Raw genomic sequence first — 18,973 nt, 5'->3', positions numbered from 1 at the left:
AAAATTATTCTCTGAAAACTACGGAGCTAGTTTACCAGGGACCAAACGGGGGAAATGTTTATTAACGCAGTCTCCGACCAGAGACAGGCTATAGAAAATGAGTTTCCACCCTGGAACATGAACATGGTTCACTGTTTCCTGGCAAACGTGCAAGTAAAGTTATGTTCTGGAGATATCCTGCATCTGTGTCCATTTACCTAGAACTACAAAATGGCAGACAAGGCAATCTTACAGGAATGTGTTAACACCAGCAGAGGAAATTAGACTTGAAGCATGATAACGTGCCTGCTTCCCTGCTCAGTATGGCCTTTGAAAATAACATGCCCATACAATTTGACCTCATGGATTCAGGTTTCTTTTATGCAGCGTTCCATTATTATTTATACTCAAGTCAGCTGCTCAGAATTTGGAAATCTCACATTACTCACCAATTCCTCACTCCTACTGAGTAAGAAAACTAATACAACACAGGCTCTACATTGGTGGGTCTGGAGAGACACAGCTAGCATTTAAAAAGAATTCAATGCTAGAATCTGTATTAAAACGCGGGTTATCAGCCACAAGATAATGAGATGGGGTCAGAGGAAGCTCATTTGGATGAATTTTCCGGAACACCAAGGCCTGTATGTCATGCTCCCCCCACCAGCGGGTCTTTAGACAGGGGTTGGGGGAGGTGGGGGGGGGGGGTTTACATGAAATTGAAGGAACGGGATTCCTGCCTGCCCAGACCACGCGGCGATTTCACGCTGCGTCGGGCAAGGCCTCGGGCAGGACGGCCGCCCTTGCCCCAATTGAGGCCCCTAAGTGGCCAATTATTGGCCACTTAAGTGTCGTTTCCCGGCCAGACTCAATTTTTAGGCTGGTGGAGGGTTTGGTCTGGCATGGGGGAAACCTGATAATGAATGGGCTTAGGTCTTGGGCAGGAAGAGGGGTGGTGGGGGCACCTCCATTAGAAGCCCCCTCCTGACTTTGGTGGCCCCACCCCCTTAAGGTCAGTCAGGTGGCCGTTGGACCTCCCTTCCCATTTGGCCTCTGCCCCAACACTCGGATCACCTCCTTTGCACTCCCACAGGCCTTCCCTACCCTCCCCTTAAACGTGCCTTTCCCTCCTGTCCCAGGACCTAGGCTCAGGCAGGCATCTTCCTGAAGTTCCTCTTCAGTCCACTGCAGCTCTTGTCGCTGCAGAGACTAGAGAGCTGCTAGCCAGCTCTCTAAAGTGGGACTTCCTCCTGAGTGAGGGGCAGAAGTCCCACCTGCAGCCAACTGACACACATCTGAGTGTGAAATGGCTGCGAGGCACTCAGAGTCAGTGAGGATGTGTTCCCCAGCAACCCTTCGGACTGTGGGAAGAGAAACCCCGCTATCTGAAAAATTCAGGCTCAAGTCTACGACACTTTGCCATTTTTTTGAAAAATGAGTGTCAGCCTTCCGAGTATACATGTAAGTATTTGGGTTGGTTTTCTCTATTCTGATAAGGTCACCTTTTGTTGACTGAAGACTGTTGCTTAGGTTTATCCCTACCATAAATAATGACCATGGTATAGGGCAGTGCTATAATGAAGAGACCACTCTACTTGGAATGAAATAAAACAGATAAAAAGATCTGGGCTAACTTACTAGGTATCATCTAGTTAACTGAATATGCCACATCAGTAACTTCCTTCCCACAACAGATAAGGCTAGGTAAGATTTTGGGAAGCAAGAACTGCTGGAAGGTACTGAAAATTGATAGAATTCATTCACAAATTACTTTCATTGTGTGCAGTTTTCTGCAGTGACACTGCTTGTTTTGATGGTCAGCTCTTTAACCCAGTAATACCCTGCCCATTACAATGCAACAGGTCCTATCACTGAAAGGCCTTACAATTTTTAAATACTTGTTCTCTCATTGCAAACATATGAAACGCATTGTATGCATCGAACCATACAATTAAGCAAAGAAACATTTGTGCTCAGAATTACACTGACAACCAATTTAAGATTATCAGTCATGTTCGCAGTGCAGCTCACTTATGCGTGCTAGAAGCTATATATATTAATACATCGGACCCTGTCCTTGCAGAGAGAAAGGACATGTACACACATTACGCCTCTTTCAACTAAACTAAATAGGTGACAGCCATTGTCTGGTTCATTCCCCAGGGCAATGCCTTGACCAATCAGAATTAACCTGCCTGGAATGAACTTAAACAAAGCTTGGTATTTGCAGAAAAGTCATCAGTCAGTCATCAGTTAACTGGTGCATCATCCGTGGCAATGCCTCTACCAATCAGAATACACTTGCCAACTAATCAGCACTCTCTTCTCGTTCAGTATAAATTATTGTTCCCTTCACATTTGGTATTCCTGCACATTGTCCTGATGAGTGTAGGATGGAAAGCTTTGACAATGTGTGTCTTTTCTCAGCAATACTAAAGAAACTTGTAGGACATCCCAGAGTGCTCCACAGTCAATAAAGTGTGAAATAAAAAGTGCTGGAAAAACTCAGCGGGTTTGGCAACATCTGTGGAGAGAGAATCAGAGTAATAGCTCAAAAGAGTCATATTGGGCACAAAACATTAACTCTGTTTCTCTCTCCACAGATGCTGCCAGACCTGCTGAGCTTTTCCAGCATTTTCTGTTTTTATTTCAGATTGCCAGCATCTTGCAGTATTTTACTTTTATTATATTTGAAGCGCACTCACCATTGTAAAATAGGGGAACACAGCAGACAAAATAGGCTCAATACAGGCCCAATATAATCCCAATAAGACCCAGTAAACAGGAATGAGATAAATCGCCACTTAATTTATTTTTCATGATGTTAGGGTTAATATTTTCCTGAAAATGGAGAAGAAATCCCTTCCAGTTCCTCTTCAAATAGTTTCATGGGATATTTTACATCCAACTGAGGAAGCAGAGATAACCTTGACTTATCCTCTTGTCTAAGCTACAAATAATATTCAATTATTTCTTTGACCAAAGTATTTTACAACACTATTTTTTCTTAACATTGTGCTACATTGGGGAACGTGCATCCTTTCTGGGGAGGCAGTTTCTTTCTAACCCTGGATGTAGGAACATAGAGGAAGAGGCCATTCAGCCCCTCGAGCCCGTTCCAACATTCGATGAGATTGTGGCTGACCTGTGACCGAACTCCATACTTGAGGCATTTGCCCCTTTTCCCTGAACACCTTTGATTAACAAAAATCAATCGATCTGAAATTTAGAATTATTAATTGACGCAGAACCAATTAGCATTTGCGGATAAGTTCTCAACTTCTACCACCCTTTGTTCTAGAATCTTCCTAACTCCACTCCTGCAAGGCCAGTCTCAAATTTTTAGGCTATGTCCCCTAGTCCTACACTTCCCAACCAGCGAAAATAGTTACTCTCTATCTACACTATCACTTCCCCTTAATATCTTGAAGACATTGCTCAAATCACCCCTTATCCATATCCATGGTTTGCTTATAAATTGAGCATCTCCTTACCTTCTGGTACTAACACCTCAGGCTGTGGAGTTTCGGTGGAGGAGATGGCCTCTAAAGGCTGTTGCTCTGGTGGTACCTTGGCTGGAGTAGGTATAGGATCAGAATGTTTAATCTCGGGGTGAGTCATAGTAGAGTCAGGAAGCTTATGGAATTTAACATCAGACCCAGGCTTGACAGTCACCTTCTTGAACGTTTGACTAACATGGTAACCCATTCCACCAGGGCAGATTTGCTTGAAGGCAGCTGTTTTGGACAACACAAAATAAAATTTAGTGTCAGTTAAATTTTCCCCATCTTACATATTCACGTATTTTCAATGCTGACCAATCATTTTTTTTCCACAATAAAAATCAAGAAATAGTTCTTTAAAACCTCTAGAGTTGGAATTTCATGGATAAACATTCAAAAGATTCAGAAAACAAAGATGTGATTTTATTTTTAAACTGTAGCAAAGCAAAAGGTGGCACAAAAAAAACAACCCAAGACCTCTTCAAGTTGTTTCAACGACTTGGTTCAGTTAGTCAAGATTTGCTGAATATTGGCCAAATAGTTTCAGTAGACAGACTGACGGTCTTGTGGTGCATGGGGTTGGGGGGGAGTTGGTGGTGGGGGGGTAGTGGTAGTGTCCCTACCTCTGAGCCAGTAGCTCTGGGTTCAAGTCCCACCCCAGGGCATGATAACCAAGGAAGGTGCATTCATAATCCAGCCAGACAGGTTGCGTTCCAGCCTGCAAGCCCTTCCAACATGTACCAACGGCAGGCGGTAAGAGCAGAAGAGGTTCCTGGTCAGCCGTGTGATGTAAAGAATGTTTGAGCCTCTACTATCACTACCCGTAGCTCCAGGCTACAACACGCTTGTTACCGCGGCAACTTTCACTCCCTGAGTGAGTTGGTAACACACCACCACCAGACAGAGCATTCACACTGACGTGGGATAGGTGATCATCGGGACCAACGTCTGCCAACTTGCTGGAACAGTTCTCATAACGTGACACTTATTTTTTGTTTTGGCTTACTACCTGAAAGAGAGACAACGGGCAGGATTTTAGCTCAGATATGGGGTGGGGGGGGGGGGGGGGCGCGGCGGAAACAGTAGTGAGCTGGTGAGGTATTTTGCGTCACCGCCTGGCGTTGCTGGTTTGCTGGCACCATCCCGCTCCCGAGCCATTTTCCGAGAGACCGGATCGGGGGTGGAATGGCTACCTTCCCCCAAGCGACGGGCGGCTTGCTAAAGTAATTAAACATCCTACTCGCGCCAAGGATCTGAGGCTGACTGGAACTTTGCAATCAGTCTGCAGCACCAACCGTTCCTCCAACCCCCACCCCCCAACCCAATGCATCGGGAGCACATCAGCTATGTGGAGGCAGCCTTCCTGCAGAACAGGGACCCAGCATTCCAGGACGCCTTTGACAATCCCCTCCCCCACCATCTGCCTAATTGGACAATAGGGGCTTTCCCTTCACAACATCGGTCCGGCATTTGTGGCCATGTTTTACTTCAAAGGTTTTAAAAGCTGCTTGGAAGGTGCCTCAAGATAGAGGCACTCTCTCTCTCTCTCTCTCGCCGTTACCTGCAACTGCAGGCTGCAGCTCCTTCCATGTTGGAGGGCGCTCTATTGGCCTCCCAGCTTCCAGAGCTCATATGTCATCCTCATTTGGACGACGAGCACAACCTCTGGCTACTAATTGGTCGATCCAGGCAGAATCGTGCCAGATGACCACTCCTGACAAAGTGTGGCGTCAGGACTCCCATTTGACCCTAAAAAAAACCCCAATGTCTGTGCTGGCTACCCTGCAATGCAGAGCGCTCGAATGAATTCTTTCCCAATGCAGTGATAAAGTGGGATTGTGCGCGCATCAGGAAAATTCCACATGCCGAGGGCAGTTTTGGGCTATTCCCGCCGGTGTTCCCATTGTTTGCCATCGTCTCTCGATTATTTTATTCTTCAATTAAAGAACTCCTCATTTTGCCATAGGTGGTTTGTGCTCGTGGGAACAATAAACATCACCTGGAACATAGGAACAGGACAAGCCATTCAGCCTCCTCAAGCTTGTTCTGGCCTTTGAGTAGATCTCGGCTGAGCTATATTTTAACATCATTTACCCCACCTGCTTCCGTTAAACTTTAGGCCCCTTATCTACCAATCTCAGTTTTGATATTTCCAATTGACTCACCAGCCTCAACAACATTTGAGTTCCAGATTTGCGCACCCTTTGTGTGAAGAACACAGTTTTAATGCAACTATTTCTTGGGATGGAGTGGGGGTGGTGGTGTTGGGGGGTGAATTTACTTGGGGTTTCTCCCCCTTTGTGAAAATAACTTCAGAGGATGTTTGGAAAAGAAGCCTGATGACATGGATAAACAGGGTTTCCCCACTGCAGTTCTGACCGTGGAAGAAGGGTGAAGGTACCGAGAAAATTCACCACCTCCCGTCGACTCCAAAGCAAACGTTTAAACCCAGACGTCAATTTGTTATTTCAAACAAGTGACGTGAATGGTTGAACATTTTGTTCATGGCCTTCATGTTCATTCCGTTGTTCCCTGACAGAAATGTAGCTCCAACCCCTGCATTCCAGGGGCTGCATCTTCCGATCGGTGAGCAGGGGGCGGGGCCAGCTCGCCGACGGGTAAAATGGCGCCGGGTAAGGTCGGGCAGGCATCCCAACATCATCCCACATCATTTACATTTTCAGGTCGGTGCGTGGGGAGCCAAGTCAGCTGCGCACCCGCTGACCTGTCAACAGCCACTTAAGGCCATTATCAATCAATGGACCTGCCCGTCCAACCTTAAGGTTGGCAGGCAGGCCAGGAACCCAGGCGGGCTTCTGAGAAAACATGAAACCTCATCCACGGGCGGGATGAGGTTTCATGAGGGATTTTAAAATTTCAGAATATTTTAAGATAAAAGTTATGGGCACGTCCCAACTCATGTGACAGTGTCACATGAGGGTGTCTGTCAGTAAAATATTTTCCAGTCTTTAAACTGGTTTTTACATTTGAGCCAATCTTCCCTGAGGCCGCACTTTGCCTCGGGGAGATCTGTGTGCTCTTTCGCGCACCCCCCCGGCTCAGGGAATCTCCCCCCCACCCGCACAGGGAGCGCACAGCGCTTCCTGGTGAATGTCACGCTGGGCAGGCTTTAATTGGCCCACCCACGTAAAATGGCAGTGTGCCCCCAACCGGGAGCGCCGATCGGGTACCTGTCTGCTCATGCCCGCTCCCACACAATCCCCCTGACGCGGGGCGTGTGGGTGGGGGGCAGATCCTGCCCTAGATTTTTTTTTTTTTACTCATTCACAGGATGTGAGCATCGCTGGCCAGGCCAACATTAACGGGGCATCCCTAAATGCCCCTTGGGAACGTGGTGGTGAGCCATCTTCTTGAATACAACTGAGTGGCCATTTCAGAGGGTGCTTAAGAGTCAATCACGTTGCTGTGGCTGAGTCACAGGTAGGCCAGACTGGGTAAGGACAGCAGATTTCCTTCCATAAAGCAAGTGGGTTTTTACAACAAACTAGTAGTTTCGTGGTCACTATTATTGGTACTAGCTTTTTAATCCCAGTTTTATTTAATTAACTGAATTTAAATTTCCCAGCTGCTGTACTGGGATTCAAACTCATGTCTCCACCTCATTAGTCACTAGTTCAGTAACATAATCACTATGCTACTGTACCCCGTTAGTAATTCCGCAATAAATGTCTTCACAGTGAATCTCTTGGTTTCTAACCGCTCCTTTAATTGCCATGAAATTCACCGCTGTGTCGCCATTTATTTCTTTTAATGCTTAGGATTAAATGGCCATCATCATAATCGTCATGAACATGACAATGTGAAAGCATTCTGGCATGCCAAACAACATTCCTCTTTCCAGCCATGACTCCAAAGTTCTGTCATCTTCATGTTGAGCTTGGCTGGCGAGAGAAGGATCAGTTGGGCACGTGGCCCTTCCGGGTGGTCAAGGACACGGCTCTGAACAGGGGATGGTGCAATTTCAAACCGGAGGGGCTTCCGTTCACCATCACTTCAGCTGAAGCACCAGAGTCGGGTCAATGTCACCTGTTCTCCGCAGGGCCATGTGGGGAAGTGAGGTGTTCCTACTCAGGAGGCCAAGGGTCTGATACGGGGGAGACAGTGGCATATTGGTAAAGTCATTGAACTAGTAATCCAGAGACCCCAGGCTAATGCTCTGAGGACATGGGTCCATATCTCACCACAGCAGCTGGTGGAATTTAAATTCAATTACTAAATCTGGAATATAAACCTAGTCTCAGTAATGGCGACCAGGAAGCTATCATTGGTCATTGTAAAAACCCACCTGGCTCATTAAGGCCCTTTAGGGGAGGAAATCTGCCATCCTTACCCAGTCTGGCCTACATGTGACTCCAGTCCCATAGCGATGAGGTAGTCTCTGAAACAACCTCTCAAATGGCCTAGGAAGTCACTCAGCTCAAGGGCAATTGGGATGGACAACAAGCACTGGCCTTGCCAGCGATGCCCACATCCCATGAAAGAATGAAGATAAAGCTTCAGCTGAAGCGCACCAGAGTCAGGTGAATGTCACGTGTTCTCCGCAGGGTCGTGTGGAGGTCAGGAGTTCTTACTCAGGAGGCTGAAGGTCTAATATGGCTTGGCCTGCACCATTTCCAGCCCCCACCACCACAGCACCAAACCCCAATGCCCCCCGCCAACCGCCCTCACAGCCACGGAGCTACAGTGAGGCTCGAGGCCCAGCGTATCCCATGACAACAGGAATTTCTATGATAAGCAGCCCCCAGAAAGAGAAAAAAAATCAAAATCTCAATAATTGTGTTGAGTTTATTCAGAAATCTCGCCAGTTTTGAAAGGACAGTGGAACAACCAATATGGGCACTCCTCTTACTTACCCAACCCTCCTGAGTACCCATCAGAAGTCTCACAGGAAAACACATTGTGCAAAGCACTACTACAATGCACAATTGTATAAACTGGTTTTAAAACTCACCCAGAAATGTATGCAGTTACGTGTACAAAATATCATTTGTTCTGCCTAAATATGCTGCAACACATGAGTAAAGCATAATTTTCTGCAACATGATTATCCAGCACTTTCCATTATCAACAAGGGGCATATTCATGTGAAGGTTGATAATGGGTGTCCCAATACTCTAATAACTGAACCCACACAGCATGGGATGACTTCCTGAACATTCGTTTGCCTTAGCTTGACATTGTGCTGAAAATACAATATGATCCCACACATCCAGGTCAAAAGAAATCATTTGAAGGAGCAGATTTGCATTTTAAAAATCAGTCAGAAGCCAAACAGGGCAAGGGGCTGAATGGTGAAGAGAGGTAGCTGGTTGTCCTCTCTCTTGGCTCTGAATGCAGGTGTTGTGTTTGTGGCAGGTGTGTGGAAGGAGCAGCTTCCTAAAGCTGAGTCAGTTGATTGTCTATGACAGGACTCTGACGATCACCCTCGACAACATCAATGGCCCTTTGTGTCACTGGAGTGTTTCCCAGCTGGAAGATTGAGAATACGGGAAGGGGTGGGGGTGGGGGGTCCATTATTATTTTAAATTAATAATTCCAGATTAGTCAGCTTCATGGGTCACTCAACTCTGTACATGCAACTGCTAAATACCTTGACTCACTGCATTGTATGCTCCGCAAGATGCAGAACCCCCTTTTTAAATTGGGGAGAATAAGAATAAAAATCGTCACACTTCAACAGCAACCGAAAACTGCATTCTGAATTAGTCAGTTCCAAAATAACACACATCAGCAATCTCACAAGATCTTTAGAGAAAGGCCAGTTGACAAGATGTTCTTTTGAGATGACATTATAACTGCAAGTACCAAGTAAACTGTGCGGTCTGGAAAAAGAAAATTATTGCTGCACTTTTCGAACAAATGAGCACAAAGATTCCAGTTTTTAATCAGTGCTTGAACTGTAATTTAACGGGGAGAGAAAATAAACAATATGAAGTGGCCGCTTTGGGGAGATATCAAGTGTTTGCCATTCATAAACTGTGTAGCAACTATAGTCTAGCAATAATATGGTTGTCTACTTTGTGTGCCACAGAATACAACAAGCATAACAGTAAAAAGCAGCCAGCAAAGGAGGACAAAAGAGCAGTCTCTGTGAAGCAAAAAAAAGTTATCCGCTGGTTTCTGCTGCCCTTACCTGTTCCCAGAATGGGACATTTCTCACAGTTTGTGCCCCAGGCCTTGCCAACGCTGCAACAGCACATCTGCTTGCTGAGCTGCACAGACAGAGGGTGCATGCACTGCTTTCCTGCACTGACAAACCGGTAGCAGGGCCCTTTCTCTTCAATTAAAAGATTTTCAGCTGCAGCAGAGAGAGAGAAATAAAAAAGGGAGGGAGGTTGCCAGAAATGATTTAAGAGAAAAAAAACCTGCCGAAATTCCATCACCAGCTAACAAGGACAGAACAGCAAACAAGCTAAAAAAAGAATCAACATACATTAAAGGTGCCACTGCGTGTGTGTGTGCGTGTGTGTGTATGCGTGTGTCAGTGCGTATGTGCCGACATAGACACATTCGGAGCATCATTTGTACCAGATTAGAGCCCCAAGACTTGAAGCACACAGGTTTTACATTGGCAACCATCTGACAAATGCATAAAGTGTTAAACCCTATGAAAGGTAACATGCTCCAAACAGAAATGTGCGAGCTGTGAGTATCTTTTACATGCATCCATGTTAGTACGGCAGTAGCTTGAGCATTCAGGAGCAGCGGACAATTGCTGTTACCACAAAAAAAAAAGCTGTATCTTTTTTTTAGAACAAAATACTACTACCTCCGAGGCCACATCACTGAAATGACTTTGGCATGCTTGCACACCGATCCAAATCATTCCGTTTTACAGGCAATTGGGGCAATTTTCTTCTTCATTCCAATCTGAGTTTGGTTAGTTATAATTGTATTAGACAAACTACATGTGCAGGATATTTATGTTCTGTTAGATTGTCATTCTTTCTTGTCAAACAGGCCCGTGTGTGGTGCCTAGTTAACATGGGTCACAATGTGCAGTTTAGTCCTACTTTGTCAAACACAATTGAGACCATTCAGCATTCTCAAAGAGTACCAAGCTTAGCCAAAGGAAAACCTCCACTTTGACCTTTTGCACATCCCATTCCCATTGGCATCCTCAAATGGCAGATGATTCCAGAACTAGGGGGCACTGTTTTAAAATTAGAGGACGCCCTTTTAGAACAAAGCTGAGGAGAAATTTTCTTCTCTCAGAGGGTTGTCCGACTTTGGAATTCTCTGCCTCAGAAGGAGGTGGAGGCGGGGTCATTGAATATTTTTAAGGCAGAGGTAGACAGGTTCTTGATGGGCAAGGGAATCAAAGCTTATTGGGGTTAGATGGGAAATTGAAACACAAGAATATCAGCCATGATCTTATTGAATGGCGGAGCAGGCTCGAGGGGCCGAATGGCCTACTCCTGTTCCTATTTCTTATGTTCTTATGATTAAAACCTGAAATGGGGCAACCAGGCCAATTGAGCCAATAAAACACAATACTTCTTGCTGCAGACATCATCCAAAATAGGATTGACAAAATGGCCTCTGCATCTGGAGCCAAACACTCCTACAGTTCAAAGTTCAAACAGGCTCTCTCCACCATGACAGGTCAAGTGAACTTTGACAGCGCCATAAATTATGAATTGTCTGAGCAGCCACTGAGGTGCAGGCAGCCAAGGCATTGCTTCAACTCCTTGTATCAATGGTTCCTCTCCAGAGGGAAGGACATTAAAGCGGAACCAATATCCACAGTTGGCTCCCAAGTGGCTGTAGCATTCATTTCACAACCAATGCTGGTGACCATTGGCTCTGGCCACAGCTCTGTTTGGCCACCATAGTCTTATGTTCAGGGTTTTTTTTTGTGTGGGACTTTGTGGAGAAGTGGTGAATGCAAATGGTCAACAGGATGCCCAGTTCTGTAGCCGTCTACACAACTGGTGCCAGGAAGTTTTGTGAAGCATCTGCAGAATTATATTGGAGTCAGACCAACTGAAACAACCGTATATTCTTATAAATGCCTAGAAAAAGCAATTTTTTACCATTTAACATGCTTTCTTTTGACAATAGCTTTCACGGGTGCTTACCCTGTGTGGAACTTTATGCAGGCATACTGTTAAAATGTAGAATTTGGTTTGAACTCATATTTTGCTCATTTTACATTAGCAACCATGGTTAAGAATTGAATCACAACCATAAACTAACACCAGCTGCAGTCCAGTTATAAAATAAATATGTTTTTGGTTAGGTTTCACATGGTGCCCGTGAACATTAATGACATCACAGATTTTGGTAGCAATAGAAGAGTACTCTGTTTGACCTAGAATTACCCTCGTTCTTCATGGCTCTTTAAAGTTCAGACATGCAAGGCTTTCAGTCTCATTCTCTGTAGTTGTGCCCCAAAATTTGTACACAACAGCACGGTATGACTCAAGGGGAGGCCAAGCTTACTTGGCCAGTGAGGAACATCCTATTAAGGCACAAGTGACCATTATAAGCAAGCTGCAACAGCTTTTTATCATAAGAGGAGCAATTCCTGACTTCCCACCATTTGCTGCTGTGCATTTTGCTTATACAAGTATTGCGAAATAACGCTTAAAAAGGCAAAATTAATGACTAAAGTTACTAACTATGTTGCAGCCAGAACGTTGGAGAGGCTGCAAATCCCTTTACGCTGTCCTTGTTACTTTACTGTGACATCAGAATAACTGCCGTGCCATCATAAAGAATATCACAGTATCTTTACAGTGCAGGAGGCCATTCGGCCCCTCAAGTCTGCACTGGCTCTCTAAAAGAGCATTCCAGCTAGCCACACTACCCTGCCTTATCCCCATAACCTTGCACATTCTCTCTTTTCAGGTAGCAATCCAATTCTCTTTTGAATATCTCGATCGAATCTGCCTCCACCACCCTTTCAGGAAGTTTGTCCCAGACTCCATCCACCCTCTGGGTGAAAAAAAATTTCCTCACATCACATTTATTCCTTTTGCCAATTATTTTGAATCAGTTCCCTCTAGTTCTCGATGTTCTCTTAAGTGGGAACAGTTTCTCACTATTTACCCTGTCCATACCCCTCAGAATCTTGAATACCTCCATCAAGTCTCCTCTCAGCCTTTTTTTCTCCAAGGAAAACAGTCCCAGCCTCTCCGATCTATCCTCATAGCTACAGTTCTTCATCCCAGGAATAATTCTTGTGAATCTCCTCTGTGCTCTCTCCAATGCCTTCACATCCTTCCTCAAGTATGTCATCCAGAACTGGACGCAGTACTCCAGATGAGGCCTAACTAGTGTCTTATACAAATTCAACATGACCTCCTTACTCTTGAACTCTATGCCCCTATAAATAAAACGTAGGATACTATATGCTTTATTAATTGCTCTCTTAACATGCCCTGCCATCTTCAATGACCTATGTAGTTATACATTGAGGTCCCCCTGTTCCTGAACCTCCTTTAGAGACTCTCCCTTTATTTTATGCTGTCTCACCATATCTTTCCTACCAAAAATGAACCACTTCACACTTCTCAGCCACTTGACTGCCCAATCCACAAACATGTCTATGTCCTTTTGAAGCTCCAGACTGTCCCCATCGCAGTTGACATAATTTCCAATCTCTGTATCATCTTCAAATTTTGAAACCATGCCCTGCACACCACAGTCTAGGTTATTAATATATATCAAGAAGAGCAAGGGTCCGAACTCTGACCTTGGTTACTTAATCCATTTCTTAAGCATGGAATGAATCAAGGTTTATTCTATGTCTATCTTCAGGACTTCTAACTAGTGCAGAAATGCTTGCTTTTTTTGAACAGATATAAATGCAACAGGAAAGGTAGAACATTCCTTAGAAAGGCGAGCAAGTCCTTCAAAAACAGACAGCGGGAGAGCGAAGTTTGAGCTGTGTGGGAATGTAAAGTGTGAAGTGTCACAAATGCTGCTCCTTATATGTCCTGTCACATATTGTATTCCACTGACTTCATGCGACACCCATTTTGCATTCCTGCCCAATGGAATTTCACCCTCCACACCCCCTCCTACATATTTCCTTGGGCCCATTTAGTCACCCTTGTAACTTCCACTCATTAGGTGCAACACTGTAAGATGTTCTATAACCCAGAGACACCTTGGCTTTTATGGATGAACTACAAATCATTTGATTTGGTTTCACTGGGGCTTGGGAAATGAAAACCTGTCTCTGGTGAAAACGTTCCTAACAATTACACAAACCCAAATTTGGAAATGCATGTGCATTTGCGTTAAATTTTCGGGGGCCTTGGGACCAAGTTTTAAAACGGTCCTTGAAAGGTTCTGGTAGACATTACTTACGGACACAGGCAGTCTGTGCAGGACCTGGAACAAACCCAGGCTCGCATGTGCACCTATAGCTGCCCATGGTATTCAGGCATTCTCCATGTGGGCACACCCCTTGGAGCTGGCATTCATTGATATCTACAAAACAAGAAGTAGTATATAAGTGGGCATCCAGGACTGGCAATGACGCCACTAAACTGGCATCCACAACTGCAGCATCAATGGAGAAAGGTTAAAACTCGGCAGAAGTTAATATTGTGAGTTCCCCCTCAAACCCTTGCAATTTTGTAGATGTATTCTAATTACTCTTGCGTTACTTTTTTCCCACAAAATATTTGTCATAAATGTTACGGGGGGTTTATTTTGGAAATAAGAACCAGGTGAGGTGTGTAATGGGCAGTCGATCCAATATTGCCCAACCAATTCCCCCAAGTCCCTTAATAGTTCCCAAAATTGATGTTTACATTTGTTTGCGGTAATTATAGATATGGATATATACAATGAGATATGAGAAGAGTTAGTAAAAGGTCCTTGCCGATAAAAATGTACCTAGTTCATTGTAATTGTGTGATAAAATCACTAACCGCAATATAGGAACCTATCATTTCATAAAGATTGATTAGAATGGAGAGATACAAAACCATTCAAATGTTACTTGCTTATGAGCTGGAATTTCTTTTTGCTGTTTTAATGAATAAACTTAATTAAAATATGGTTATGTATTTTTATCATTGAAAAACTGGCTTTAGTTATGTATAACGTGAATATATATTGGTAACCAAGGTGCAGGATGAGGGGGCAACTCAAACAAGAGCCACGGAGTGCATGCAGGGAGCTATCATTTTTACAGTCATTGAATAGCCTGATCTTGTTGGCCATCAGGCGACAACAACAACTGATATTTACATAGCGCCTTTAATGTAAAGAAACTTCCCAGGCCCTTTACAGGGAAATTATAAAAACAAAGTATGACAACTGAGTCACATAAGGAAATATCAGGTCAGATGACCAAAAGCTTGGTGAAACAGGTATGCTTTAAGGAGCAACTTAAAGGAAGAAAGTGAGGCAGAGAGGTGTAGGGAGGCGGTTCCAGTGCTTGGAGCCTAGGCAACCGAAGGCACAGCCACCAATGATAGAGCAATTATAATTATTGAATACTAATTGTATTATAACTGTATTGAAGCACCTCAGAGTGCAACATGATGTATGTTGATAACTCCAAAACCGTTGCACTGACTGTCTGTAATGACCATATTGAAATGATTGTAATATTCATTGATTGTATTGAAGCACCTCATGATCCATGTGTAAAAGTTGAATCTGATTACACTTTTTGTATGACGATTTAGAAATGTTTTCTAATGTTCTTCCAGATATTTTATGAATGAAGTATTTTTTCAAAAAAAAATTTATAATTAGGAATTGCACAAGAGGCAAGAACTGGGGAAACACAGATATTTCGGAGGGTTGTGGGGTTGGACAGTATTACAGGGATAGGGAGGGATGAGGCCATGGAGGGATTTGAAAACAAGGTTGAGAATGTTAAAGTCAAGACATTGCCTAACCAGGAACCAATGTCAGTCACTGAGCCCAGGGGAGCAGGACTTGCAAGTTAAGGCACAGGCAGCAGAGTTTTGGATGATCTCTAGTTTATGCAGAGAAGAATGTGGGAGTCCAGTCAGGAGTGCGTTGAAATAGTCGAATCTAGGTAACAAAGGCATAAGTGAGAGTTTCAGCAGCAGATGAGCTGAGACAGGGGCTAAGTCGGGGGATGTTATGGAAGTGGAAATAGGCGGTCTTGGTGTTGGCATGAATATCTCAAAATCAAATGTGGCACCAAGGTTGCAAACAGACTGATTTAATCTCAAACTGGTGCCAGGGAGAGGGCTGGAGTCAGTAGCCAGGAGGTAGACATAATGTAATAGTGCCAACTGCTCAGCATCAGAAAAGGAGGCTTGACTTCAAAGCCCACAAGTCATGATGAGGCTTACCTCGTGCAATGCCGAGCACTTCCCAGTAAATTTTGATCCATTTTTTATGTTTGCTCATAAGTGAATGTAAGCCAAAAATGAAAAGGGAGCAGTAAAATTACTTTGACAATTAGCTAAATAGTAAATAATTCATCCATTTGGTTTAAGTTGGGGCATGGAAGTTAGGTACCATTTTAGATTTTGGAAAGGAAGGGCAGGGCAGCCATTTTGTAGCTGGACAAAATTGGGCTGAAAAACATTGGACGCCCAAAGCCTATGAGTAACAACCTCATCTTATAGTCATGCTCCCTGCGTTTAATTTCAATTTTTCCAAAAGTCATGGGACATCTTGTAACTATGGATCCATTGTAGCTCTAATAATCACAAATGCAACGAGAAACCAACATGTCAAATGAATGTAGCCCTGAACCTATCAAGCTCCCAAATTGTTGCATAGCTTGGCTTGGATCAAATACATTTCTGGCATCTCCCAAGTGCCCTGTACACTGGCACAGCATGTTTCAGCATGGATAGAATGGATTAATGTCTGAGTCACATTGTGGAGAAGCCAAGAGCACACAAAATATAAAGCAAATGAGCACTGCTTTATGAAAAATTATTCAGACAAAAATTTCTGAACATGTGAATCATCACATTTGTCATTCATACTAAATTGATTTATGAAAATCATTGTTAAATTTAAATTCATTTTAATAAAGATTTAACCAAGGAAATACAATTCTCTTGTTCTCCTTGGTCCCATTGCATGACCTAATTGCGAGTTATTAATACTTCTAAACCTTCAGCACTTCCACGTATTTTGCCTAACTTCAAGCTATTTTGTGCTCAGAGCTGCCCTTCCATAACAAGTTCCTCTAATTGTTCTGCTTGCCCTTTGTCATTACCCAAAATGAAGTTGTTATACGTTATGCATTTTCTCTGTCATATTCAGCAAGAGGAATCCACTCCAAATATAGATCTGGCCTCCATCTTCAGAAAAGAACTGTCCATTTTCAATGAGCAACAATAAATTGTATTTACAGAAGCACCTTTAACACCCTCACAGGAGCATGATCAATGGATCAGGTGACAAAAAGATTGGTCAAAAAAGCAGCTTTTAGAATTGTCTTTAAGGAGGAAAGTGAAGTAGAGAGACAGAGAGATGTAGGAAGGGAATCGAGAGCTAGCACCTTGGCAGCTCAAGGCATAGCCACCAATGGAGTGATCAAGATTGGAGATGCTCCAAGAGACCAGGATTGAAAAGGTGCAGATAATCTCAGAGGATAGTGGGGCTGGAGGAGATTACAGCGATAGGAAAGGGTGATGTCATGGGGGAGTGGTGTGAGAATTTTAACTCTAAATCCATCAGTTCAAAACTCCACATCACTTCATGATTTAATTCAAGGGTCGCCCATATCGTTATCGTGTTTCGCGCAATGTTGGAGTTCTCATTTATTTATCCAGTTCACCATTCCAAATAGCATACTGTAAAATGAAAGAAAATGAATATTTTTTGTACCTGGTTTACAGACGTTTTTTTTGTCCGCTGTGCAAAGTTAGAGTCACAGAGTAGAAGCATTGAATGGTGACAGCACGGAAGGAGGTCATGCACTCACGTCCGTGCTGGCTCCCTTGAAGAGCAGCTCAGCTAGTCCCTCTCTCACTCTTTCCCCGTAGGCCTGCAAATTTTCTCTCTTCACGTGTTTATCCAATTCTCTTTTGAAAGCCAAGGTTGAATCTGCCTCCAGCAAAATCTCAGGCATTGCATTCCAGATGCTAACCACTCACTGCATAAAAGAGATCTTCCTCAAGTTGCCTTTGGCTCTCCCGCCTATCACCTTAAATCAGTGCCCCCTGGTTCTTCACCCTTCCACCAATGGGAACAGTTTCTCTCTATTTACTCCAGACCTCCCTCATGATTTTGAGCACTTTTATCAAATTTCCTCTCGATCTTCTCTTCTCTAAGGAGAACAACCCCAGTTTCTCGAATCTATCCACGTGGCTGAAGTCCCTCATCCCAGCAACCATTCTAGTAAATCTTCTTTGCAATCTTTCTGAAGTTCGCACATCCTTTCTAAAGTATGCTGCTCAGAATTGGACACAGTACCCAACTTGAAGCCAAACTAGTGCTCGACAAAGATTCGTCATAACTTCCTTGCTTTTGTACTCTTTGCCTCTATTTATAAAGTGCAGGATCTCGTATGCCTTTTTAACCACTTTTCAACTTCAACAATTTGTGTACCTATGCCCCCAGGTCTCTCCGTCCCTGGACCCAATTCTCTGCATTAAAGTTCAATGGCCACATGTCCACCCATTCCACCGGCCTGACTATGTCCTCTTGAAGTCTATTACTATTCTTCTCACACTTCACAACACTTCCAAATTTTATGTCATCTACAAATTTTGAAACTAACTGAGCTCCTGAGAAAAAAAGAGTTACGTAAGACTTTTGTGGCACTGAGTATGTCCGCTTGTAACTAGGAGGCATTCATTGTTCACTGTTACAACGGAAGGCTCTCTTCATCGACCTCAGTTTGTTGATTTGACCTTATTTTCAGTAAATTATTTATTGCAGTTGTTACTGGCTCGGCATACTTGACGAATTGTTGATCAAATCTGGGTAATTACGAGTTTTTTTTCTAATCGTTGTGGTTGTTGGCATGGGTTATAAATCAATAGGCAGAGACTTTTTAAGGGGATATTTCAGAGTATTCAGAATAAGTATATTCCTACTATAAAGAAAAATTCTAAAGGGAGGACCCACCATCCATAGTTAACTAGAGAAGTTAAAGAAAGCATCAAACTTAAGTAAAAAGCACACAACAGCGCAAAGATGAGCGACTGGTCAGATGATTGGTCAGAATATAAAGAACAGCAGAGAATGACTAAAAGGTTAATCAGGAGAAAGAAATTAGAGTATGAGAGGGAGCTTGCTAGAAATGTAAAAATGGATAGCAAGTGTTTCTACAGGTATTTAAAAAGGAAAAGAGATAAAGTGAGTGTTGGTCCCCTAGAGAGTGAGAATGGGGAGCTAATAGTAGATACTAAGGGAATGGCGGATGAAAAGAACAAATATTTTGCTTCTGACTTCACTATAGTGGATAGGAAAAACATTCCTGTAATAGCTGTAAATCGGCAGGTGGAGGGGAGAGGGGAACTTGATGAAATTACAATCACTAGGGAAGCAGTACTTAG

The 18,973-nt window shown here is 43.6% G+C and overlaps 1 protein-coding gene across 5 annotated transcripts in view; it reads right to left on the bottom strand.

Annotated features, from left to right (window-relative positions):
• The window catches only part of ltbp1 (latent transforming growth factor beta binding protein 1), a 383,746-nt gene that overhangs the window by 173,084 nt on the left and 191,689 nt on the right, over positions 1-18,973 (bottom strand). For 2 of the 5 annotated variants that reach the window (XM_041215598.1, XM_041215632.1), the window contains 3 exons: positions 13,824-13,946; positions 9,637-9,801; positions 3,474-3,716 (listed from right to left, as the gene is read on the bottom strand). In XM_041215598.1, coding sequence (XP_041071532.1) covers positions 3,474-3,716; positions 9,637-9,801; positions 13,824-13,946 — 531 coding nt within the window. The remainder of the gene's footprint in view (positions 1-3,473; positions 3,717-9,636; positions 9,802-13,823; positions 13,947-18,973) is intronic. The other 3 variants (XM_041215616.1, XM_041215607.1, XM_041215625.1) reach the window with 3 other exon arrangements.

Source organism: Carcharodon carcharias, chromosome 2, assembly GCF_017639515.1.
Source record: "Carcharodon carcharias isolate sCarCar2 chromosome 2, sCarCar2.pri, whole genome shotgun sequence".
Lineage (NCBI taxonomy): Eukaryota > Metazoa > Chordata > Chondrichthyes > Lamniformes > Lamnidae > Carcharodon > Carcharodon carcharias.
The sequence above is the reverse complement of the archived record's forward strand: the minus strand, read 5'-3'. Positions and strand labels throughout refer to the sequence as shown.